The sequence below is a fragment of the Pelobates fuscus genome, chromosome 1 (genome assembly GCF_036172605.1).
Source record: "Pelobates fuscus isolate aPelFus1 chromosome 1, aPelFus1.pri, whole genome shotgun sequence".
In the NCBI taxonomy this organism is placed as follows: domain Eukaryota; kingdom Metazoa; phylum Chordata; class Amphibia; order Anura; family Pelobatidae; genus Pelobates; species Pelobates fuscus.
Genome location: NC_086317.1, coordinates 425,350,638 through 425,377,257, shown reverse-complemented (window position 1 = coordinate 425,377,257; position 26,620 = coordinate 425,350,638). Strand labels below are relative to the sequence as shown.

At 41.9% G+C, this 26,620-nt stretch overlaps 2 protein-coding genes across 3 annotated transcripts in view; one reads left to right on the top strand and one right to left on the bottom strand.

The window, feature by feature from the left end:
• Window positions 1–10,846, bottom strand: part of MRPS31 (mitochondrial ribosomal protein S31) — an 86,088-nt gene extending 75,242 nt beyond the window's left edge. For both annotated transcript variants that reach the window (XM_063428910.1, XM_063428920.1), the window contains exons 1-4: window positions 10,666–10,846; window positions 8,085–8,393; window positions 6,005–6,157; window positions 3,436–3,570 (exon numbers count right to left, since the gene is read on the bottom strand). In XM_063428910.1, coding sequence (XP_063284980.1) covers window positions 3,436–3,570; window positions 6,005–6,157; window positions 8,085–8,393; window positions 10,666–10,763 — 695 coding nt within the window. In that variant the 5' untranslated portion in view covers window positions 10,764–10,846. The remainder of the gene's footprint in view (window positions 1–3,435; window positions 3,571–6,004; window positions 6,158–8,084; window positions 8,394–10,665) is intronic.
• Window positions 1–26,620, top strand: part of LOC134570919 (mitochondrial ornithine transporter 1-like) — a 184,756-nt gene that overhangs the window by 44,549 nt on the left and 113,587 nt on the right. The window lies entirely within an intron of this gene.

Genomic DNA, 26,620 nt, shown 5'->3' with positions numbered 1-26,620 from the left:
CCTAAATTTAGCAATTTTGTTTTTCAATTCACTGCCATTCTGCAGTTTTGCGCTCCTGGAAACTATGTACAGAATAGCAAACATACACCTAGGCTTGGTATCTTATCTTGTTTTCTGGAAAATTGGTGCTTAGTGAAAATAAAGTTTCTCTTTTTTGTTTTCCCTGTCGGGCGGTTTGGTGGATGCAAGGCGTCTGACATCTGAATTATACTAAGTTACACTAGATTCTAGGAATGAAGAGTATGTTTTCAGAATTAAATCTTCAGATGACTTATGAACACAAAAAAAAAAGTGCAAGTGTTTGTAGTCTTCATTAGTTAAGATCCATAAAAAGGTAACCATTGATGGGAGAAACACTGCAGGAGATTAAGCTATGTAGATGCTGTTGAGAACTAAGCTCATAGGGCAGAGAATCCAATCCAGAACATGTGATGGTTGGGACATACCTTCTGCTAAAAAACAAAAATTGAACCAGCTAAGATTAACAGGCTTATTTACTAAAGTGAATGCAAAACCAAATTTCAAAGTTCAGAGTTCCTGGAGTTTTTCCAGTTTGGCTACGTTGACCATCAATTTGAAATTCACTTTCTGAGTTCACCGTGAATTCACACCTTTGTAAATAACCATGCAAGTCATAATCAGACCGTATGAAAATGACAGCTGTGTGGAATGGGTAACTGTCACTTCCCATGATTTTTAATAATATGTGTTTGAAGTCTAAAACAAAGAATAGAATGTTTTTTAAAAAGCCATACTTCTATCCTGGAACGGAGTGCCTCATCTCTATCCTGACAGAGAATGTTATAAACTCTGCCATCTGCACAGTACATACAGAGTAGGAGAAACAGACTGAATGTTTTATTCATCTCTCCATTTACATTGAGTGTCCTGGCTCTGCCTCAACTGAACTGGATTGTAACTTGCTTACTAAATCTTAAAGGATTACTCCAATCAACATAAAACTTGCAGCCCTCGTAATGGGGCAAACTGTTTAGCATTGTTTTTTCCCCATAGCTGGGTCTCTGCCGAACTGCCTGGTGGTCTCGTAATACGCTCCTGGAATTCTGCAGTCTCGCACAGGCTAGAAGCAGAGGCCATCACCATTCGTTGGTTGAGAGCGTCAGCTGAGCCATCCCAGAACTCCAGTTCCATGCTGGCTGATGACACCCTATTGATGCCACAAAAAAACTAATTATTATAAGGTGGATTAGTAAAGCAATTTCCTTCACAGCACAAAATACTCATCCCATTAAGACTCTAAAATCATGGGTTCAGTGATGTAATGTTATGAGGAAGGAAAACAGGCCAGGGATCATGCACATGAACTGGAAGTGTGCAAGTAACTTGCTCCCAATATACTAGCTATGGAGACCATGTTTGAACTTATGGACTCTCAGTCAATGCTGATGGCATAAAAATCCATGCTTCAGTTTTAAAGAAACACTCCAAACACATAAAACACTTCAAATTGCAGAAGGGCTTTGTGTGTGATTAGTGTGTTTCTTTTTTATTTATTGTTTTATTAAAGTGGTTATTTCAATTAAAATCTGCAATTTCATAAAGGAATCTTGTTATACATCAATGTCTGTCAATCCGACAGCCGATACCGTTGCTTCGCGGTAAGGGAGCTTCTTGAAGCTAAACTCAAGAGGCAAGCTGTTGCTCAGAGCACCTAGCTTGCAATCACTTCTCAATGATCTGTAATACAGTTTATTGAGAATTGTCAGGGGGAGAGCTTGCAGTAGCTATGGATACGAGATCTGCAGGTAGGATTCCATGACCCTCCAAATATATGCAAAGCAAATTATATTCAGATTTACATTGGGTGCACACTTACTGAATTATTTAATTTAATGGTGTGTTCCTTTATGCTCAGAGAAAGCAGACCGGTCCACATTGCAGCTTCTCTTTATTGACGCTGTCAAAGAATTATGGGAGTTTCAGTTCAACCATATGTACCATATATCCACCTCTAGTGCAATGTATGGGTAGCAATATCTGGGTAAACTTAAGACTTGTAGAACATTTAAAATAAATATAATAAAATAAAAAAAACTACACAACAAAGGTGTGACAAAAAACATGTTTCAATGTCATCCATTCAAACTGTGCAGCCACCATCAATATCTAAGGAAATTGCATCTTAATGTGTATTTTTAAGTAAAGAACTCATGGTAAAAAAAATATATATAATTATATAATATATATTATTATTATAAGTGTATCCAAAAATATGAAATCATTTAAAAGCTTATCCAACACTGTGTGAGTGTGTTAAGACCAAAATCTGCATTGATCTAAACATCACCAGGCCACACAGTATGTATGCAGGTAAGTGCATATGGGCCCATGTTTTGAAATAGGAATATTTTTTTCTGTTCATGAGAAACAAATTAAATCATAAGATGGTATATTTCAAAATATATAAAGCCCTATATAAGAATCCTTTTAGGAAACATCTATCAAACTATGTAATGTTTATTTCTCCTGAAAACATCTGTCAAGTTTTGTACCTTTGATGTTAAGACCAAGCCGTACATACTAATACTACCAAGCACAACATGGAGGAAAAAAATATATTACATTCAGTCCTGGGAACCAGAACCAGCATCTTCTTTATTGTACGAAGGATTGATGTAACTTAACAAATGTCTTTGAAGGACTTTCTGGTAGCTAGTGGATTATCTCTGCAGCTGTATACAATGTTACTATCACAGGTATGAGTCACAGGAAATAGGCTCCATGTGAAAACATAATCTCATCAGAAAATGCTTTCAGTGATACCCATTTGTAGAAAAAAAGAGAAGAGTAAAAGAAGATAGAATACAAGAGTTGAACTTTTTTCTTTCTTCAATAGAAAAAAAACCTTTAACCACATTTGTCTTAAAGGAACACTCTACCCCAACGTAAAAAAAAAAAAAAAAAAAAAAAAAACTTTTTTTTAATGCTTTTTAGTAGCAATAAAACATGCATGTGTTTAATAATATATTTTTTATTGGGGTATGTATAGAATCAGCCTGCAAACACCGTGGATCACTTGTGTGAGAATTTTGCAAGCCCACCTTTACTAACTCCTCCCATAATTTCTTTGGTTGTCCAATCACAGACTTCCCAACGCAGTTCAATGAGAAGTCTTTGCAAGGCAGGAGCTCTGTGCAATTAAGTTTAGCTCCACTGAGCAAAACACCCAGTGAATAACAGTTGTCTGATTGAAAGCCAAAGGGGTGTAACAAGTTTTACTTTATACAAGTACAAATTTTTATTGAAATCTGCACTTTCGGTCAAAAAAAAAAAAAAAAGAGGATACATTCGAGATGGGTCTGGAGTGAACCTTTACTACCTACACGTAGCATAGGAGATATTTTAAAAGAACCTTTCAAAACAATGCTATATAAAGAATGTATTTAGATTACTAAAACAAAAATGGGTAAATACCTCCGGACACTGTTAAGTTCTTGTGTGACACCTCGGTTATTTGTGAATCCTTGACCATCATCATCAAATCTAATCTCGTTTGCTGCAGATCTGGATCTTGTGCGCTTCCCGATCTTCATTTCGGAAATTATGTTACTGGAAGATCATAAACAACAACAAAAATCTATGTAAATTGTGCTAACTTTCAATATATTTCTAACAATTTAAAGAGTAATAATTGAAGTTTTTAATTCATAATATGCACATAAATATAAAAAAAAACAAAAAAAAAAAACCTAATAATATTTAATTAAAGGGACACTGTAGGCACCCAGACCACATCAGATCATTGAAGTGATTCAGGTGCAATGTCCCATCACTATTAACCCTACAGTGGTAATTATTGCCGTTTTAAAAGCTGCAATAATTACTTTTGAGGGTCAACTCCTCCTCTAGTGGCTGTCTAAAAGTAACAAACTCCTCTTACTTTATAAAAAGGTATGTATGATTTAAGTGAAAAAGGTTTTATTTTTTTTAAACAGCACATTTAAGTTAACAAGCAATCAAACTGCAACTTCTATGCCAAAAATAGTCATCAATATTCATACACCTTCCCTGTACTTAATAATATAAGAACTGTACTGACCGTTTTAAGAAACGTTTCCATTTATGTGACAAGGCTGACATCATGTGGTTAAAGTATGGTAATGTAATTTCTGAGTATTGGGAAGTAATTCCATGCTTGCTGGACATGAGATTCTCTGCTCACAAAACCACTACAGCCTTCCAGGAATTCCCTGGTATCCATCCCCGGATAAGAGTCAAACTGGCACTTTTAGTCTGACCCTCCTCTTGCGATATCGCTAAAGTGGAAGTTGCCACATTAGTGAAATCAATCCCACCCGTGCCATCAGCTGACAATCGCAGTCAATGAATTCAATCCAAACAGGGATGAAATGGATATATCCAGACCAGAAGGGGAAACTTTAGATGGCACATCTGGAGCACCCATATAAGAATCAGAGTGTTTAAAAACCATGTTGCACAGAATAGTTTGTTCTAGACAATATACTTGGGCAAATGTTCCCATTTACGTTAAATTGTAAGCTTGTTTGAGCAAAGTCCTCACCACTTCTTCTACATCTTGTATGTTGAATTTACCTGTAGGATTCATACACCAATTAAACCACACCTGCCAGGTTTGCCAGGTCTAAGATAGAACGATGGACAGAGAGAGGACGGGTATTAGTGTGCCAGTCACCAAATAGCTGGACAATGGCTTGTCATCGTAGCACTCCAATCAGGGCAGCCCTTATGTCTTTGTTCCACAGAAATTTAAGAGTTTCTCTATGAGTGCTCCCATACATATAATATATTGTTTTCTTTTATAGTTCAGAGGTAGCTTCTTATTTTTATTTTTATATCCTATATGTATACCCTACACAACAATAAGGAAAGGAGAACTATAGCGTTAGGAATACAGTTTTGTATTCCTAATGCTATAGTATGCCCCTATCCCTAACTTTAGCTCTCCCTCACTCACCCCAACGCAAACATAGGCAATGCTTTCCTATGGGGAGGGTCTAATCCTTTTACGGTGCTCGATGCGCATGCACATTACCACCCCCTACCAGATGATGTTGGAGGAATACGCAGAATCAGGTGGGTACATAAAGGTTTTATTTAACCCTTTACATCCCGGAGGAAGGGGGGACGGGAAAACTAGAGGGAACTATAGTGTAAGGAATACAGATCTGCAGTGCCTTTAACCCTAGAATGTAAACATTGCAATTTCTCTGAAACCACAAAACATTTTCGCTGCTACTACCTGCAGGGTAAGGTGACAGTAGTCCTTCACCCAGACCACTTTAATGAGATTAATTGGTCTTGGTGCCTGCAGTGCCCCTTTAAGTGTGAATAAGATGTTAAAAAAAAGGAGGGGGGAGAAGGGAATTTAGATTTATATTTTTAAAACTTTTCGCACATCCACTGCAACTAAAGAAAAATAATTTGGCAGGGGGGACAAGCAGGGAGACCCTGTCAGAGTATGTTCAGACCGAGGGGTCTCCCTTGAACAATCAGTTCAGTAGCGGTGTTCTCAATGTATTTAAATAGTTGTGCAGCGGTTCATAGAGCTCATCGGTCAGATAAATGTGACCCAGCTGACAGAAGGAAGCCCCAGGTATCGAAAGATACCTGGGTCTCCCTGGTGTGAGCAGAGTGTTTAGGTGCAGTCTACCCTATAAGTGTCATGCTATTTCCAAACAGAAGACAGGCCAGAATTTAGATGTCAGGAGAGCTCAGTTCTGAAACACCGTTTAATATTAACTAAGTGACAGCACCCTAAGAGTCTTTGTTCAACAACCAGCAAAATAAACTATAGTAGTTGTAGTGCTTAGAATGTCCAAATAATCAAGGAAGTCCAAAATATAGATATACATGAGCATGCAACTCTAAAATGCATGGACAAAACAAATACAGAACACAAAGTGGTGGGCAGTTAATTTATAACTACCTATAAAAGAATCAGATGAATATAAAGAACACAATCAGGTATGGATGCATACACAAAGAATCACACAAAGCTCACCTGAGCTGATTTTCTGCTTTTCTTTGTACATCTGTCTCTTGTTCATGTTTGCGTAGTTGCTGAAGTAGTTCAGATTCCACTTGCTTTTTGTTTAATGGAAGTGATGAAGCAACGGCAGAGACTGCAGCCACCATGTCTGGACTTAGAGGCTTGCTGTTAAAAAAACACAAGGTATGCATACATTTATGTGACACGTTAATGATTTTGGAATGCAGAATTTTGTGAGGTTCTTAAAGATAAATTAGAAAAGAAAAGAAACTGTTTGACTTATTACATGTCTGCTCTTCTCAGGCATTCATTTAACATTGGATAGTTATGAACTAAAATTTAAGGCAACAGTTGCCGATTTAGAAACATTTTCCAACTTTTTAAAATTCACAGTTTGGCTATTTTACCTTAGATTTTACAATTTGATGTTTGTTTATTTTTTGTAAATCTCATTTTTATTGTAATAAAGCAAATAGGAAAAATGAGATACAGTCGAAGGCACACAGGCCTACAATTTGATGTTTAGTCCATAAAGCCTGTTATGGTGTCCTACTTGCAGTAAAGAGAAGGACCTCATGTGCAAACCCTGCTTTTTTAGTTAACAACATGAACTAAAGCCCAATAAACAGAATTGCATATATATGACTTAAACCTAGTTTGAGGTAGGGTCTTGTGTTAAACAAAGGGACAATTGTATTCCTGTGGATAAGGTGAGCCAATCAAATTACACATTTGCATGCAGTCTCAATATACACACAGTCTTCATAATATCTTTGCATTAAACCCTTAGCCAAATGTAAACTTTTCACAGCCACAGGAAGATGATCACTAAATAGTGTACCAAGCTGAAATTTGCTCAATTTAGGCAAATGTAGGAAAGGAGATAGAAATGTATTTTTTTGTAGATAAAGAAAACTTCACAATCTGTTTCAAACTGTCTAGCATATTACACAGTACTATCTTGTTACCCATATAGATGACACTAACTTAGCACTGTTAAACGATGTCTAGCTTACTTTACTCTTGAAATCTCACTATTTAGCCACGCTTGTTACAATCATATCTTATTACTGTGGTCTAAAGTTTCCTCAACCTAGCATATATATGCTCAGCAAGTAACGTCATGAGTGTCAACCTTTGTAGCATGTACCTTGATCTGCCACTTAGGGACCTCACCTAAAAATGTTAGTTAAATGCTCAGTCTAACCCATACGGCCTTTATGTTTATATGCCTGTATTCTCCATGTTATACAAAAAATGTGCTGTCTACACTGTAAAATGATATAAAGAGTGTGCAGAAGCTGTCGTAGCTCTGCATGCCGGATGTAAACCTGTGCACATACAAAAATAAAGAATAAAAAAAAAAAAAAAAAGAAAACTTCAATGACCATAACTACTACAACCCTCTGCAATGGCTATGGTGCAAGGAGTGCCCTGGCACTCTCCCAGGGTAAATAGTCAAAACATCTGAGAACAGTTTGACAATATACCTGAGGACCACCCAGCGCTGACTCTGCCAGAGCTGGAAGTGCCTGCAGGTTGCTTCCATTAGCTCCACTGAGCCAATTCCGTACATGCAGGGCAGGCTCACTGCCTGAGATCTCCAGCTAAGTGCATCCCTGCATCATAGGGCTTAGATCAGTGCAGAAACTTCTGGATAGAGAGAAAGCAGCAGAGTGGACCCAGCAGACCCAAGGTAAGTTGTCAAACCATTCTCAAACGGCTTGTCTACTTACACTGGGAGAGTTCCAGGGCACTCCTGTAACCACAACCGCTGCAGAAGTTTGTAGTGCTTATAGTGCTTGGAGATTTTTCAAAACATACCATAGGCCTTCCCCTGTAATCTAATAGATTGGATTTAGTCCTAACCACCAATAACTGAGATTACAGATAATACTAAATAAATTCACATCATGTAGCTTACATGCTGGAAAGGGTCTCAACAAGGTTCTGAAAAGGAAATTGATTCAAGATTAAAAACATGTGAGATATGAGGGGGGGAATAACTAAAGGTCAAACTACTGAGATGTTGCCTATTCTCAATTTGTTTGTTTTTTCATAAAAATCTATTTCAGATCAATCAATAGCTTACCGTTCTTCTTGAATTTCTTCTGCAACCCTTTGGAACATACTGCTTGTAGTTTCCATATTCCCAACCTGCTCTGTGTTGTGTGCTTTGGCTTTAGATACTTTCAAAGCCTGGAATCTGCTCTTGGAACTTATTTCAACTTTCATACCACCAATCATGTCAAGCAAGTTCTCTTTAGGGGATGGTTCAGCAGCCTTCTCCTTCGCATCTTCTTGTTGTTTACCATTAGCAGCTTTTTCAGATAGAGGCTCGCGTTTGTCACATCTGTGAACAGCGCCTGCATGCAGCCATCTAAGTGGATGATCAACCTTCCTATAAAAAAATGCAGAAAAAAAACAGTCATGATGTGACAATGTCACCAAATCTAGATATCAAACTGGAAAGGTGTTAAAGTGGACCTGTCAGCTGGGACAATGTAATATTAATCAATAAAAAAAGAGAGAAAAACAACAATCCGTAGTTTTTGCAGACAGTTGGAAATTCATTTTAAAATATTTCAACCTAATTACCAACTTGATAAATTTGCATTAGTTAGAAAGAAAATAAAAAAAAAAACGTACTAACATTTATGTCGTTTACAGTTTAACCCCTTAAGGACACATGACGTGTGTGACATGTCATGATTCCCTTTTATTCCAGAAGTTTGGTCCTTAAGGGGTTAAAGGGATCCTATAGTGTCAGGAATACAAACCCGTTTTCCTGGCACTACAGGCTCTTGGAGAGCCCCCCTCCCTCGGCACTGAAGCGGTTAAAACCCCTTCAGCCACTTATCTTAATCCAGCGCCGGGCTCCCTCTGCGCTGGTGACCTCTTCTCCCCCTCCGACATCAGCTCCCGAGTAGAGCCGAATGCGCGGACAGAGGCACACGTGCGTGCGCACGCATTCAAACCTGTCCATAGGAAAGCATTACTCAATGCTTTCCTAGAGGGATCTTATTTGACGCTGGAGTCCATGAGGACATCCAGCGTCAAATAAGTGCGATTTACTCAGTGTAAATTGTGGAAGCGCCTCTAGTGGCTGTCAGGGAAACAGCCACTAGAGGCCGAATTAACTCTGCAGTGTAAACATAGCAGTTTCTCTGAAACTGATATGTTTTCAGCTGCAGAGTTAAAACTAGGCGTACCTGGCACCCAGACCACTTCATTGAGCTGAAGTGGTCTGGGTGCCTATAGTGGTCCTTTAAATGCATTTACATTGATCACACCATGGCATCGCTGACGTGCACGCATTCCACTATTTTGCAAGACATTAAAACATTCTTTTTTTCCCTCCAAATAGTATACTGAAAAAAAATATTAGGCCAAAGAATTCAGCTTTACAGTACATAGACAACTTAGTCCACGCTACAAACTGCAGTATAACTGAATCACAAACGTCAATCTTACTGGTTTCCCTAATGTTTTTTAAAATACAGAAAGCTTGGGCACCAGGTGTTTTGTTTGTTTTTCACTTACTTTTTATGCTGTATTGAAGGGTCCCCTTTACTATTCTATATATGCAAATTATCACTAAAATTTTTAGTAAATGACGAGTCAAAAAAATTGACAGTGATGGCTGCAAGGAATTTGCTCTGTCTATAGAGAATCCCGCAGGACCTTCCATGGAAATCAATGCTGTAATATCGTATTTGCGCAAGACTACAGCAGTGATGTAGATTCCTGGCTCTTAAGCACCATAAGTAGAAGAGGACCGGACAGAAGAAGATGGTGGTGGTACTCGCAAGAGACAGGTCTAGGTAACTTATACTCACCTTTGCCTGCCCCCCAGCCACTGGGCATGTCACCGTGGTCTTTGCCACTTTAACTGGAATCAATTTTAGAAACCACAGGCATTAGCACCTTTGGTAGCAACGTGGGAAGCACAATATAGAGATAAAAGTATTGGTTCTACCAACTATCGCTAAGAGGGTTATTTACTAAAGTAAGAATTCAAAGTTAATTCAAAGAGAAGAATTGTAAATATAAACCAAGAGAAGCCGAACGGATAGCATAGCTGACTTAGAGAATTTTTCCAGTTTGGTTATTTTGACGTTAAACTTGAAATTCACTTTGAATTCTCACCTTAGTAAATAACCCTGTATGTATTGCTTAGATGATGGGTAAACCTTTCATGTGCAAGTTAGCATTCAGATCTCTCACAACTGACAAAGGTCAATAAAATGAACAAACAAACATTAAGTGCATTTAATATCAAGTGATGTGAGCAATCAAAAAGGTTATAGCGAGTTTCCAGACAGCTAGGGGACACTTTGTATTTACAGTATAATGAAAAATTCAGAAAAAAAGTACCATTAAAGTAACACTAAAATGTAATAACCACATTACAGATAAAGAGATATATGTATATACACACACACACCTAAAGTTTATTTTTATTGCTTGCATCGTTTCAAGAATTCTCCAGCCCTGCACCATAAATATTATCCTACTAAAATACTAAATTGCAATAATTTTCCAGTAAGAGACTGCAGTATTTAGTTATTTAGTCTGATTTGAGGAATGTTGACATTACTGTGGAGCTCAGTGCATGGCTGGCTGTTAATGGCTCCTTTCAATGTCTCCTACATGTCTATACTGTGCCATACCTGCAGCTGGTGGACAGGGTGCTAGTGCCAGCTATAACACCCCGAGATGTCACCCACATGCCATCTACCCACAGGGACTGAGCAATCCTCCGGTACATCCCTGCTACTCACACCAGGACACAGCGTGACCCTGATATGGGGGACTGCAATCGGTGGAACACTAGGGTGTCCCTCTCACTGCCTCCGGTCACAAACAAGCAGAGCGAAGAAGAGTTCCGTGTGGAAATAGAAACGTTTATATTAAATAAAATAGCAAACATAAATGCAGTCAACACGGAGAGTTCCAAAGACTACTCTGTTCATTGAGTCTTGGGGTGTGAGAATGATGAATAAGGAGAATGACTCCCACCATTATAAAACAATAAAATGATAGAATTCATTAATCATTTAGGTTTCTAATAACTCCTATAACATTTTCACATTTTTTCTAATTTTATTATTTATAAGCTGCAGTGTGTATGCTTATTGTTACACCTAAATGCCTTTAAATATTTCAAACTGTTATTTAAAAAATGCCATCAACGATCAGGGCTGTATGTGAAGTTGTAAATTGTTAGGCATTCAAAGTGAATTTAAATATGTAGAACTAAAGAGGTGAATTGGAAAAATTCCCCAAGGAACTATGGATAGAAGCCCCCTTCCCCTTTTTATTTTAATATTTTGCAGTCCTCCCCCCTTTAGTTTATTCATCATTCAATTATGTATATTTCTGTGTTTATATTGTTATTATAATATTTTCTAAAAATTGTTCAATAAAAAGAATCTTAAAATAATTTTTAGCATATTCTCTTTTGCCCTCATATATTTAGGGACTTGGGAAAAGGGCATAGAACCGATTTTCGGATACTGTGCGACAGCACTTTTACCATTATCGGATTGAGTTAAAAGGGCATTATACCATACATTAAACCCTCAAGTTTGGGCAATTACAATCCTGCCTAACGGGAGCAAGCAACAATCAGCACCAAGAAAGATTAGAAAAAACTAAACTAACCATCAACCAATATCCTAAAACAGTTCTAACATTTCTAAAAAGAGCTAACAATTACGAGTATTTATATAGCACCAACTTATTCCACAGTGCTGTACAATAGGTAAACTATGATAAACACTAAATTCGAACAAAACATGATTTACATGCTGGAACAGTAGGTGAAGAGGGGCCTGCCCAAAGAAGCTTACAATCTAAAAGGATGATGGAGAAAGTGATCTGTCTATACATGAGGAATAGAGGAATGTTTGGCAGTGGTTCACAAACTTTTTATGTTCAAGGCGCCCTTAATATTTCAACATTTTTCTAAGGCACCACAAGTCAAACTTTCTAGGTTGTATATCTGTACAGCTCTGCGGCATTTACTGGCTCTATAGTGTAATGTACAGTGTTGGTGTTTGAAGAGGCACTTTTATATAGTTTTAGTGTGTTAATATAGGGGTGTAGACACCCACAGAGACCCACACAACCTCAATGGGTCGAAAATCGAAAAAAGCAAAAGCCGAAAATCCCCGACAAAGCATGGATATCGGGGCGCTATGGCGGCAAGCACAGGCCGCAACCGGAGCGCACTTGGCGGCCATGCATGGCGGATGCTCCGATTTTTCGGACGGGACCTCTGAAGGAGAGGATGGGGACCCCCCACAGCCCGAGACCACACAGGTACAAACACTGGTACCGGCACAACCACCCATGAAAGCACCCACCCCAGTGACTATGGAGGCTATAGGGGAACTCATGGCAGACCACCATAGAAAGATAGCAGCAGATGTGGCCCTGCTTAGAGAGGATTTTAAACTCATCACAACCAGACTGGGAGCTGTGGAAGGCACCGTTAATAATCACAAGACACAGATGACAGAACTGCAAGCGGCAATACATAGCCTACAGCAGCAAACACTGCTCCACGAGCAGCAACTGGCCTCCCAGGAGGATAAACTTCGCCGCAACAACCTAAAACTTAGGGGAGTCCTGGACTCCGTCCCAGAGGCGGAACTACCACATCTGGCAAGGAGACTTCTCACCACGCTAGTGACCCCGAAATCAGCCAAAGCAATCACCCTCGATGGCATATTCCGCTTACCAAAGTCAGCGAGAGCACCACCTACCGCCACAGGGGACCTCATAGTCCGGTTCCAGTCCCTCAGTGACAAGCTAGCAATCTTGGCAGCCGTCAGAGGCCAACCAACACTTACCTTTGAGGGGATGACACTTTCCTTCTTCTCTGATCTCTCAGGGGGGACATTGGCGTGGAGGAGATCACTGGGCCCCTTCACATCCCTCCTGCGACTACACCAAGTCCGGTACCGCTGGGGACCAGGGCGCACCCTTCAGATTGAACGAGGAGGCAACTCTCACATAGTCCATAATATGCAGGAGGCCACGGAGGCACTAGGACTACTGAACCTCCCCACGACTGCACTCGCCACAGTGACAGACATGTCCGGTCCCAAGCGCCCACTGGGGAGGAACGCAGCCGCCGCACCGGAGTTCGTCCCCCGACGACCCACTGCAAACTCATACGCGGCAGCCACTACATGAACTGGGGCTCAGTAATACTGGACACACTTTCGGGCATACCATACCCCCCCCTGTCGACCGTCTGCATATGTCTCTACACATGTAGCAGAGGAAAACACTTCAAACGTTAATTCTGCATCACGGACATAGTTTATTCATATTTTTCTCATCCTTTATTACTGTTACGTGACTCGCTACCTACACGAGCTGACTCAGTCTTTTGAGCTACCCGCACCTACTGGATTTTCAGACTTATCTGCAAACTTGCGGGATGCCCGGTATCCAATGACTCTATCTAATGCCTTAGTTAACACATCTTTCTATATTTTCAATGTATATAAGTTTGTTTTGATTTTTCTTTTGGAGTCCATACAATCGCAGCAGCCAAGTACATGGTGATGTGTGTGCCATAGGGTGGATATCAGCCTGTCGAATCACTCTAATACTGTTCATATCTAAGTGATCATTATACTTTTACGTATATATAGCCTGAAATACCCTAATTTCTGCATACGCATATCCTAGTAGCACACTCATGAATAGCAAGCCTGATCTCGCTAATGTAAACTCATTATGACATATAACGTGCACTAAGTTAACCCTGCCTTCATTGTACTAATTTTACTAATTTTTAGGCTAGCCGGATAACCCTGCCAGGGATATGCTACATTGCCTAAGCTAGATGAGTATATTTAGGCTGTGAAACGCAACACACTTAAAAACTCATTATTATGTTTAAAGATATTGCTCACCGACATTTAATCTTTCTCTCTCAATTGATAACTAGCATGTTTTCCATTTACTATTATTATTATAAAATGAGGTTGGAGCCTAAAAAGGTGCGTACTCATATGCCAATATCTAACCCTGGCGTCAATCTTGCACCACGCTGTTGTGGCATAAGTTGAAGTGAATTTATTATCTTATCTTAGACTAGCCTGGGATTGCAGGAGGGACCTCACTAGATGTTTGTCAACTAAATAATGCCTGCACCCACATGTTATATAGCTCAAACCCAAGCATATTGTACTTCTACTATTAAGCGTGTACTAACCTATTCTCAGTCTAGATAACAAAGCCCCACGTCGCAATGTCTGCAAAGCTTAGACTAGACCTTGATCTCTAGCCTACGGACTACTTAGCTATCATAAAAAAGAAAATGTGCATTGTATATGAAGCCACACTGTTGTTGTTTAATGTATACTGCTTTGATTGCACTAGCTATCGTGGCAGTGCAAATCTGCTTGTTAACTCATGCACAACCTAAATAAAGAATTTAAAAAAAAAAATATAGGGGTGTGTTTTTATGTAATGTTTGTGTTTGATTGCAGGGGTGTGTTTGAATGTAATATTCACTTTTAAATGTGGCTGTACATCTGTGTCTGAGTAAAAGGGTGTGTTTGTATATCCTTTTGGAGTTAGATTGCAGGTGTGTGTTTGTAGGCTGTGCTCATGTATGACTGCTTGGATGTATGCACATACACTACCACATGCATACATACATACATACTTACACGTACACTGACACATACACACACACACACACAAACATTGATACATGCACACACCATGATACAGATACACACACTGACATAAAAACACACACAATGACACACAGATGCACATATCCTGGCACACAGATGTGTGCGCACACACAGACACACACACACTGACACAGAAGCACACTCACATACATACACACACACACACACAGATGCACAACCTGACACACACACAGATGCACGCACTTATACATACACACACACAAACACACACTCATACACACACACACACACTCATACATACACACACACATATACTCATACATACACACACACATACACACACACACACACACTCATACATACACACCCACACATAGAAACATAGAATGTGACAGCAGATAAGAACCATTCGGCCCATCTAGTCTGCCCAATTTTCTAAATACTTTCATTAGCCCTTGCCTTATCTTATAGCTAGGATAGCCTTACATTACAGAATACAAGGTGAACAGCGCTAACAATAAATAAGGTACATACGTAATGAGGAATACTGGCCAGTGGTGTAGCTTAAAAAAACAAAAACAAAATACAATAATAGTGCAGTATGTCTTAACAATAAAGTGAATGGTAAAGGAATATTTAATCCACACTCACACTTTAGAGAGCTATATAAGCTCTATTTCAAGGGCCTGGACAGAATAATCCCCGTCTGCGGATTTCTTGGTACGTTTATAGGTATAAGCATTCGTGGTATGAAAAACAAATAAAATACACCATATAGTATAGTATGTAGGCATAAATTTGGCATAAAAAGAAAATATCCTACTTACATATACTGGAGCAAGGACCTGCTCTAGTGAAAACAGCTTCAGGTGGTATAATCCCCACCTAGGGATATAGTGGACCCAAATGTAGCAGCAGCAAAATGATAAATAGGAAGTAGGACAAAAAGAGGGGACTGGGTGTATATAAAATGTATATATACTTTATTGTAACAAATATTTAAAAGTGAAAATATAAACTTATAAAACCAGTCAGGGTAAAAAAAAGTCCAAAATCTTCTTCACTTGACGCGTTTCGCCGATGCTTTCTCAAAAGTGAATCAATAACATCAGGCATATTACCAAAACCTTACACACTTATACTGACACGCACACTCATTGGTAGGGAGGCATGGGGGAATAGATGGGCACTCAGCAAGCCCCCGATATATCTGATTACTTCTCCCATGGTTCCCAAATTTTATAATACAAGTCTATGTATTCAAAGTTTATATATACTGCTTTCTCCATTAATCGTTGAAAATCCATTTGGAATTTAACTTCGGACAAACATGGAGTTTCGGGGATCTTCCAACGTCTGGCAATACAAACTTTTGTAGCCATTAGAATCTGGATTAAAAGCATTTGTAATGGTTTGTTAATCTTAGGAAAGTCTACGTGAAAGAGAAAACTTTAAATACTTAAAGTATATGTTACACCCAACAATTTTCCTATTTCGCATTCCAATAAATTGTTTAGTACAGATAGTTTTGTACAATCCCACTCCACCATATATGTTTATGTGAACCAATATCAGTATAACACCTCCAATACTTATTTTTACTATTATAGTCATTATCTTGAAAGTTTGCAATTGTATTAGGTACCATATACCATCTGAAAATAATCTGTATAAAGTTCTCATAGAGCAATATACTATGTATTGTATTTTTTGTTAACTTTTGTCCATTTTTGTTAAGTTTTGCCCATTCTTCCATCAAAAACCCAAGTCCCATTTCCTGCTCCCATTTGATGATTCTCTTTAACTTCTCTTTAGGTTTTTGTTCGTATAGTATCTTATTAACCCTTGATGTTACCTTGTTTCTTGTTTCTATTGAAAGGATGTTATCAATACTACTATTTTTTTATTCTTTTATGACTAAGTATATTTTTTAATGTTAATATATGTTAAGAATTCTGTTTTTAGAGGGGGGTTACTCGCTAGTATTTATTTTAGGGTCTTAATCTAGTTTCCAGAAAAAAAATCTTCTAGACAATTAAACCCTTCTTCTTTCCATTTATCAAGTTTTACTCCAGGGATATATCCTGATAATATATCTATTAATATCTTACTAGATAAAGTATCACTTACATAACAGTTGCATAGTTATATAGCTGAAAATAGACTTGTGTCCATCAAGTTAAAGGGACACTCCAGGGACCCAGACCACTTCTGCCCATTGGAGTGGTCTGGGTGCCAACTCCCACTACCCTTAACCCTGCAACTGTAATTATTGCTGTTGCTGAGCTGTTTGTGTTGGCATGCCGACTGGTAGGGCTTGTGTTTTGGCTTGATTGAGCTTATAATACGAGACAGTGCCATAGTTGTTCAGGAGTTGAAGAAGGTCAGTAATATGTCGTCAGCGAACATTAACATGCTGTGGGCGCCTTTCCTGGTTTTGGCAGGGTCAAGACGTGGGCTAGTAACATGTCGCTCAGAAGAGCACCTTTATTATAGCATTCATTAAAAAGTGTAGCCATGTGTGACATGAGTAGGTCTGTGAACTTACGATAGTAAACATTGTAGTAGCCGTCTGGACCTGGGGCTTTGTGGAATGGGAGGCGTTTTATGGCCTATTCAATTTCTGCTTCAGTAAAGGGAGCAGTAATAATATTCAGTTCCTCCGGGTTTAGTTGTGGTAGCTGTACTGGATGTAAGAAGTAGTGATGTCGCGAACATAAAATTTTCGAACTTCCGCAAATGTTCGCGAACGGGCGAACCGGGCGAACCGCCATAGACTTCAATAGGCAGGCGAATTTTAAAACCCACAGGGACTCTTTCTGGCGACAATAGTGATGAAAAAGTTGTTTCAAGGGGACTAACACCTGGACTGTGGCATGCCAGAGGGGGATCCATGGCAAAACTCCCATGGAAAATTACATAGTTGATGCAGAGTCTGGTTTTAATCCATGAAGGGCATAAATCACCTAACATTCCTAAATTGTTTGGAATAACGTGCTTTAAAACATCAGGTATGATGTTGTATCGATCAGGTAGTGTAAGGGTTACGCCCGCTTCACAGTGACAGACCAAACTCCCTGTTTAACGCACCGCAAACAACTGCAAACAGTCCATTTGCACAACCACAAACTCCCCATTTGCATAAGGTTGGATGCCAAGCTAGCCATGTCCCGTTCCTTGTCCTCACTGATGTCATTGAAGGTCTCTTCCTCCACCCAGCCACGTACAACACCAAGGGTCCCCGAAAGGTGACAACAAGCCCCTTGGGACGCCTGCTGTGTTTGGTCTTTCACCTCCTCAAAGCCACCTTCCTCCTCTGAGTCCTCTTCTTCAGACTCCTCTCTCTGCGTTGCCTCTCTCTGCGTTATTATAAGGTGTGTTAAGTAGTACTATTCCTATCAGTTTAATCCTGTTACGTCCCCTATCAGGGGACGTGTATATGGCATCGATTTTAGGAACCGGGAGAAGGAAAAAGATGCTTGGTCGGTCCTCCTACTTCAAATTTGGTGCACTGCGCGTGCAATCTAATGTGCCACCAGGTAGGAGTGGTGTGTTAAGTAGTACTATTCTTATCAGTTTAATCCCTGTTACGTCCCCTATCAGGGGACGTGTATATGGCATTGATTTTAGGAACCCGGAGATGGAAAAAGATGCTTGGTTGGTCCTCCTACTTCAAATTTGGGGCACTGCGCGTGTAATCTAATGTGCCACCAGATAGGAGTGGTGTGTTAAGTAGTCCCCCTCATCAGGCCTTTTTAGCCGAATGCATCGCCCACTGTCAGTCCCTTCGGGATCCATCCCTCATTCATCTTAATAAAGGTGAGGTAATCTAGACTTTTTTGACCTAGGCGACTTCTCTTCTCAGTGACAATACCTCCTGCTGCACTGAAGTCCTTTCTGACAGGACACTGGGGCGGGGCAGGCCAGAAGTTCTATCACAAATTGTGATAGCTCAGGCCACAGGTCAAGCCTGCACACCCAGTAGTCAAGGGGTTCATCGCTCCTCAGAGTGTCGATATCTGCAGTTAAGGCGAGGTAGTCTGCTACCTGTCGGTCGAGTCGTTCTCTGAGGGTGGACCCCAAAGGGCTGTGGTGATGTGTAGGACTTAAAAAGCTCTGCATGTTCTCCATCAACAACACGTCTGTAAAGCGTCCTGTCCTTGCCGGCGTGGTCGTGGGAGGAAGAGGATTACTTTCACCTCTTCCCCTGTTCGATTCCCGTTGTGCTGTGACATCACCCTTATACGCTGTGTAAAGCATACTTTTTAATTTATTTTGGAACTGCTGCATCCTTTCCGACTTGCGGTAATTCGTTAACATTTCAGGCACTTTCTGCTTATACCGGGGGTCTAGTAGCGTGGACACCCAGTACAGGTCGTTCTCCTTCAGCCTTTTTATACGAGGGTCCCTCAACAGGCATGACAGCATGAAAGACCGAATTTGCACAAGGTTGGATGCCGAGCTACTCATGTCCCGTTCCTCATCCTCAGTGATCTCACTGAAGGTATGTTCTTCCCCCCAGCCACGTACAACACCACGGGTACGAGATAGGTGACAACGAGCACCCTGGGATGCCTGTTGTGGTTGGTCTTCCTCCTCCTCCTCCTCAAAGCCACATTCCTCCTCTGACTCCTCTTCCTCACAATCCTCTTCCAGCGTTGCCGCAGGTCCAGCAAGCGATGCTGATAAGGCTGTTTCTGGTGGTGATGGTGACCACAACTCTTCCTCTTCACGCTCATCTACGGCCTGATCCAGCACTCTTCGCAGGGCACGCTCCAGGAAGAAAACAAATGGTATGATGTCGTTGATGGTGCCTTCGGTGTGACTGACTAGGTTTGTCACCTCCTCAAAAGGAAGCATGAGCCTACAGGCATTGCGCATGAGCGTCCAGTAACGTGGCAAAAATATTCCCAGCTCCACAGAGGCTGTCCTAGCACCCCGGTCATACAAATACTCGTTAACGGCTTTTTTTTGTTGGAGCAGACGGTCGAACATTAGGAGTGTTGAATTCCAACGTGTCGGGCTGTCGCAAATCAAGCGCCTCACTGGCATGTTGTTTCGCCGCTGGATATCTGAAAAGTGCGCCATGGCCGTGTAGGAACGCCTGAAATGGCCACACACCTTCCTGTCCTTCTTCAGGACGTCCTTTAAGCCTGGGTTCCTATGCACAAAGCCTTGTACGATCAGATTACACACATGTGCCATTTCTTCCGTTTTCACAAACCACTTTGCCGATCTCCAGTTGGTGCGGAGTCAGCCACTGATCCATCTGTGCGTTCAGGGCGGACAGGAGTGCTGGTCCGGTGTGACTCTCTGCTTTCAGGCAAGTCAACCCCAAGATGGCGTGACACTGCCGTATCCGGGATGTGGAATAGTACCTGGGGAGCTGGGGGGGTGCCGTTGATGTGGAGCAAGACGCAGCAGCAGAAGAGGACTCAGCCGAGGAGGTTATGGAAGAGGATGGAGTAGGAGGAGTAGAGGAGGTGGCAGCAGGCCTGCCTGCAAGTCATGGCGGTGTCACCAACTCCTCTGCAGAGCCATGCATTCCATGCTTGGCAGCCGTCAGCAGGTTTACCCAATGCGCAGTGTAGGTGATATACCTGCCCTGACCATGCTTTGCAGACCAGGTATCAGTGGTCAGATGGACCCTTGCCCCAACACTGTGTGCCATTACTTCCTTTTGCACAATCGCGTACAGGTTGGGGATTGCCTTTTGTGCAAAGAAATTTCGTCCGGGTACCTTCCACTGCGGTGTCCCAATAGCTACAAATTTTTGGAATGCCTCAGACTCCACCAGCTTGTATGGTAAAAGCTGGCAGGCTAAGAGTTCAGACAAGCCAGCTGTCAGACGCTGGGCAAGGGGGTGACTTTGTGACCTTGGCTTCTTACGCTCAAACATGTCATTGACAGACACCTGACTGTGGGCAGATGAGCAGGAACTGCTCAAGGCAAGAGACGGAGTGGCGGATGGTTGAGAGGGGGCAAGGAGGACAGCAGTGGTTGACGTGGCTGAAGATGCTGGACCCGGAGGAGGATGGCGGCTTTGAGTTTGTGTGCTGCTTGTACTCATGTGTTGATCCCATAGGCGTTTGTAATGTGCGATCATGTGCCTTCGCAAAGCAGTTGTACCTAGGTGGGTGTTGGACTTCCCACGACTCAGTTTCTTTTGGCACAGGTTGCAAATGGCATCGCTGTTGTCAGAGGCAGACACACAAAAAAAATGCCACACTGCTGAGCTCTGCAATGACGGCATTCTGGTGGTGGCAACAGCATGCGTTGATTGGCGTGCTGTCTGGCTGACCCCGGGTGCCGATGCATGCTGTCTGACTGTGCCACTAGCTCCTTGCGACGACCTCCCCCGCTTCCAACTCGTCTCCTCCTCCTCTCTGTCTCTCCATCTGAACTTTCCCCCTGTTCTTCTTCTCCTCTAGCGGGCACCCACGTGACATCCACGGACGCATCGTCATCATCAACCGCTTCACTTGTATCTGACAACTCAGCAAAGGAAGCAGCAGCGGGTACACCATCATCATCATCATCACACTGTACGTCCATGTGTGTAATGCTGCCTGACTGAGACATGTCCCTGTTATCTACATCCTCTGGCAATAATGCTTGTGCATCACTCATTTCTACCAACTGATGTGTAAATAACTCCTCTGACATATCAAGTGAAGCGGCTGTCGTGCTAGTGTTGGTGGTGGCGGCAGGCGGGCGAGTGGTAACTTGAGAGGTGCCCGAAGCTAAGCTGGAGGAGGATGGTGCGTCAATGTTCTGAGCGGATGCTGTAGAAGATTGGGTGTCCTGTGTTAGCCAGTCAACTATGTCCTCAGAACTTTTCGAGTTCAGGGTACGTGGCCTCTGAACACTGGGCATTATTCTAGGGCCAAAGGGAATCACAGCACCACGACCACGACGGCCTCTGCGGGGTGGCCTGCCTCTGCCTGTCATTTTTTTTTCGATTAGTGGTACTATGCGTGCAAGCTACTGTGACAACAGATATGAGTGGCACTGTGCACTGGCAGAAGTTGGCAGAGTAGACGCTGTAGGCCTGACACACACGCTTCCAGACAACTAACTGCTATTCAATCTATTACAGTCAAAATTGTATTTTTAAATGTACACTACTGTTACACCAGATATGAGTTGCACTGGTGTGACACTGTGCCCTGGCAGGCCCTGAAAGGCACACGCGTGAAGGAAACTGACTGCTATTATTTCACAGTCAAAAAAGTGTTTGTTTTTTTAAATGTACACTACTGTTACACCAGATATGAGTTGCACTGGTGTGACACTGTGCCCTGGCAGGCCCTGAAACGCACACGTGTGAAGGAAACTGACTGCTATTATTTTACAGTCAAATTTCTAGTTTTTTTTTTAAATGTACACTACTGTTACACCAGATATGAGTTGCACTGGTGTGACACTGTGCCCTGGCAGGCCCTGAAACGCACACGTGTGAAGGAAACTGACTGCTATTATATTACAGTCACAAAAGGTTTTGTTTTTTTTAAATGCAAGCTATTGTGACACCAGATATGAGTGGTGGCACTGGGCAAGTGGGCACAGTATACACTGTGAGCCTGACACACACGCTGGCAGGCAGGCAACTGCAATTAGATTACACACAAAGAAAAAAAAAAGCAGACTGATGTTTTAGCCCTAAAAAGTGTTTTTTGGGGTGCTGTCCTTACAGCAGAGATCAGATGAGTCCTTCAGGACTGTAGTGGACACTGAATACACTAGCCTAGCTATCGATTTCCCTATTAAATCAGCAGCAGCACACTGTCCCTCCTCTCACTAAGAATGCAGCTTCAGAATGAATCTAAAATAGATGCTGTCCAGGAGGTGGGAGGGCCTGGGAGGGAGGGTCTGCTGCTGATTTGCTGGAATGTGTCTGCTGACTGTGAGGTACAGGGTCAAAGATTACTCAATAATGACAAATAGGGGCGGACCGAACATCGCATATGTTCGCCATCCATGGCGAACGCGAACAAGCTATGTTTGCCAGGAACTATTCGTCAGCGAACCGTTCGGGACATCACTAGTAAGAAGTATTGTATGGATTCTACGGTGGGGGGTGAAGTGAGAGTGTCGTCTTTCAAGTTATATAGGGTGCTGTAATATGTTGCGAATTCGTTGACTATGTCCTTAGGGTGTAGGAGTTTGCCTTTTGTGGGTGAGTCAATATGAGCAATTTTAGAATGTGTCATGTGTGCTTTCAGTTTGGCAGCTAGTAAGGCTCCTGCTTTATTACCCTATGCAAATAATCTATGTTTGCATCTCCTGAGTATGAGTGTGATTTGGCTAATTCTATCTCTTTTGGTTTAGTTTGTATTCCCCTTAATTTAGCTTGGGTTTCTGGTGAAGGACCTGATTTATTTTTGTGGGTCGGGCCGGCGATTCCTTGGAGTACCTCTGTATATGCTTTGGTTCGTAGTTGTTTAACAAAACTGTCTGCTTTTATAAAGCAGCCTCATATTACCGCTTTGTGTGCCTGCCATAGGTTGGTAATGTTTGTATCAGTTTTATTGAGGAGGAAATAATCCTTGAGTGATTTCCCTATGGAGGCAACATTATCAGTGTTATGTAGAAGTGTCTCCATGACCACTTTCCTGGGAAACAGAGAGGAGAGGAGAATTGGGGTGTGGTCAGACCATGTGGTCATGACCCTCTTCCCTGGGTGGGAAATTTTTATTTTAGGGAGAGGTGACCATTGGGGCGTGGTCAGACCATCTATGGAAGTGTTTACTACCTTGGTCAGGAGATAGGGTGGGAGGAGAAATCTATCGATTCTGCTGTAGGTATTGTGTGCCAATGAGTGGAATGAGAAACCTTTCTCTGTTGCCATGCGCCTAGGAAGTTATATTGCAGAAGTTTGTGTCTCAGTTTAATAGAGGAGGCTTCCATTTTCTTGCTGGTGGCCAAGGATAATGAACGGGTAGCTGAGGTGCCTAGGGCGTGGTCTAGGAGGAAATTTGTGTCCCCACCTATTACTATGTCACCGAACCTGTGTAGGGTTGCCAAGGCTAGGAACTTGTCGTGTGGGCCATAAATGTTTTTGAAAGTGTATGGTTCATGATTAATGTAGCATTGCAATACCATATATCTACCCTCCTTATCCCTCGTCTTCTTAACCAGGGAGAAAGACACACTACTACTTACTAGTACTGACACCCTTCTTGTTTTGGTCTTAAAACAGGAATGAAAGTCATGCGGATAAAGTTTTGAGTTGAATCTCGGCCTCTTTATTCTATTAGAAATTCTATTCTATTAGAAATTCTGCCCTCAAACCCAAAAGCTTTTAAGGCCTTGGACAGGTAGGACCTACTAACCCTGTCGAAGGCCTTTTCCGCGTCAGAGCTAGAAATACCGATGGGTATGATTCAGCCTTAACTTCTTGCATTAAGATTTTTAGAACATTATCAGTACCAGATCGATTAGTAACAAAGCCTGTTTCATCAGAATTTAATACATATGGGAGCACTGTTTTTACTCTCTTCGCTAATATCTTTGAATATAACTTCCACTGATGATTTTGTATCTGGTAAATTATATAGGGATTCATAAAATTCTTTGAATGCTTTACTCATTGCTTCAGGGGTTAGATGTACTTCATTGCCCTTAATTATTTTTGGAATCGGTTTTGCCTTTGATCTAGGCTTGATTTTATTTGACAGAGTTTTGCAGACTCTATTCTCTCCATAATACTATATTTTATTTAGTTTAAGGACAGCATTCGATGTCTTAAGTTCCAAGCTGGTTTTAATTTCTGACTGAAGATTTGTAATTTGAGCCGTTTTGTCTATTGTTACATTCTGTTTATTTTCTCTTTCTAAATGCGCTAGGGAAATATACAGATCTTTTAGTGATTTCCCCATGGGGGCGGGGCCTAGGTGGGTGTTGGACTTCCCACGACTCAGTTTCTTTTGGCACAGGTTGCAAATGGCATCGCTGTTGTCAGAGGCAGACACACAAAAAAAATGCCACACTGCTGAGCTCTGCAATGACGGCATTCTGGTGGTGGCAACAGCATGCGTTGATTGGCGTGCTGTCTGGCTGACCCCGGGTGCCGATGCATGCTGTCTGACTGTGCCACTAGCTCCTTGCGACGACCTCCCCCGCTTCCAACTCGTCTCCTCCTCCTCTCTGTCTCTCCATCTGAACTTTCCCCCTGTTCTTCTTCTCCTCTAGCGGGCACCCACGTGACATCCACGGACGCATCATCATCATCAACCGCTTCACTTGTATCTGACAACTCAGCAAAGGAAGCAGCAGCGGGTACACCATCATCATCATCACACTGTACGTCCATGTGTGTAATGCTGCCTGACTGAGACATGTCCCTGTTATCTACATCCTCTGGCAATAATGCTTGTGCATCACTCATTTCTACCAACTGATGTCTAAATAACTCCTCTGACATATCAAGTGAAGCGGCTGTCGTGCTAGTGTTGGTGGTGGCGGCAGGTGGGCGAGTGGTAACTTGAGAGGTGCCCGAAGCTAAGCTGGAGGAGGATGGTGCGTCAATGTTCTGAGCGGATGCTGTAGAAGATTGGGTGTCCTGTGTTAGCCAGTCAACTATGTCCTCAGAACTTTTCGAGTTCAGGGTACGTGGCCTCTGAACACTGGGCATTATTCTAGGGCCAAAGGGAATCACAGCACCACGACCACGACGGCCTCTGCGGGGTGGCCTGCCTCTGCCTGTCATTTTTTTTTCGATTAGTGGTACTATGCGTGCAAGCTACTGTGACAACAGATATGAGTGGCACTGTGCACTGGCAGAAGTTGGCAGAGTAGACGCTGTAGGCCTGACACACACGCTTCCAGACAACTAACTGCTATTCAATCTATTACAGTCAAAATTGTATTTTTAAATGTACACTACTGTTACACCAGATATGAGTTGCACTGGTGTGACACTGTGCCCTGGCAGGCCCTGAAACGCACACGCGTGAAGGAAACTGACTGCTATTATTTCACAGTCAAAAAAGTGTTTGTTTTTTTAAATGTACACTACTGTTACACCAGATATGAGTTGCACTGGTGTGACACTGTGCCCTGGCAGGCCCTGAAACGCACACGTGTGAAGGAAACTGACTGCTATTATATTACAGTCACAAAAGGTTTTGTTTTTTTTAAATGCAAGCTATTGTGACACCAGATATGAGTGGTGGCACTGGGCAAGTGGGCACAGTATACACTGTGAGCCTGACACACACGCTGGCAGGCAGGCAACTGCAATTAGATTACACACAAAGAAAAAAAAAGCAGACTGATGTTTTAGCCCTAAAAAGTGCTTTTTGGGGTGCTGTCCTTACAGCAGAGATCAGATGAGTCCTTCAGGACTGTAGTGGACACTGAATACACTAGCCTAGCTATCGATTTCCCTATTAAATCAGCAGCAGCACACTGTCCCTCCTCTCACTAAGAATGCAGCTTCAGAATGAATCTAAAATAGATGCTGTCCAGGAGGTGGGAGGGCCTGGGAGGGAGGGTCTGCTGCTGATTTGCTGGAATGTGTCTGCTGACTGTGAGGTACAGGGTCAAAGTTTACTCAATAATGACAAATAGGGGCGGACCGAACATCGCATATGTTCGCCATTCATGGCGAACGCGAACAAGCTATGTTTGCCAGGAACTATTCGTCAGCGAACCGTTCGGGACATCACTAGTAAGAAGTATTGTATGGATTCTACGGTGGGGGGTGAAGTGAGAGTGTCGTCTTTCAAGTTATATAGGGTGCTGTAATATGTTGCGAATTCGTTGACTATGTCCTTAGGGTGTAGGAGTTTGCCTTTTGTGGGTGAGTCAATATGAGCAATTTTAGAATGTGTCATGTGTGCTTTCAGTTTGGCAGCTAGTAAGGCTCCTGCTTTATTACCCTATGCAAATAATCTATGTTTGCATCTCCTGAGTATGAGTGTGATTTGGCTAA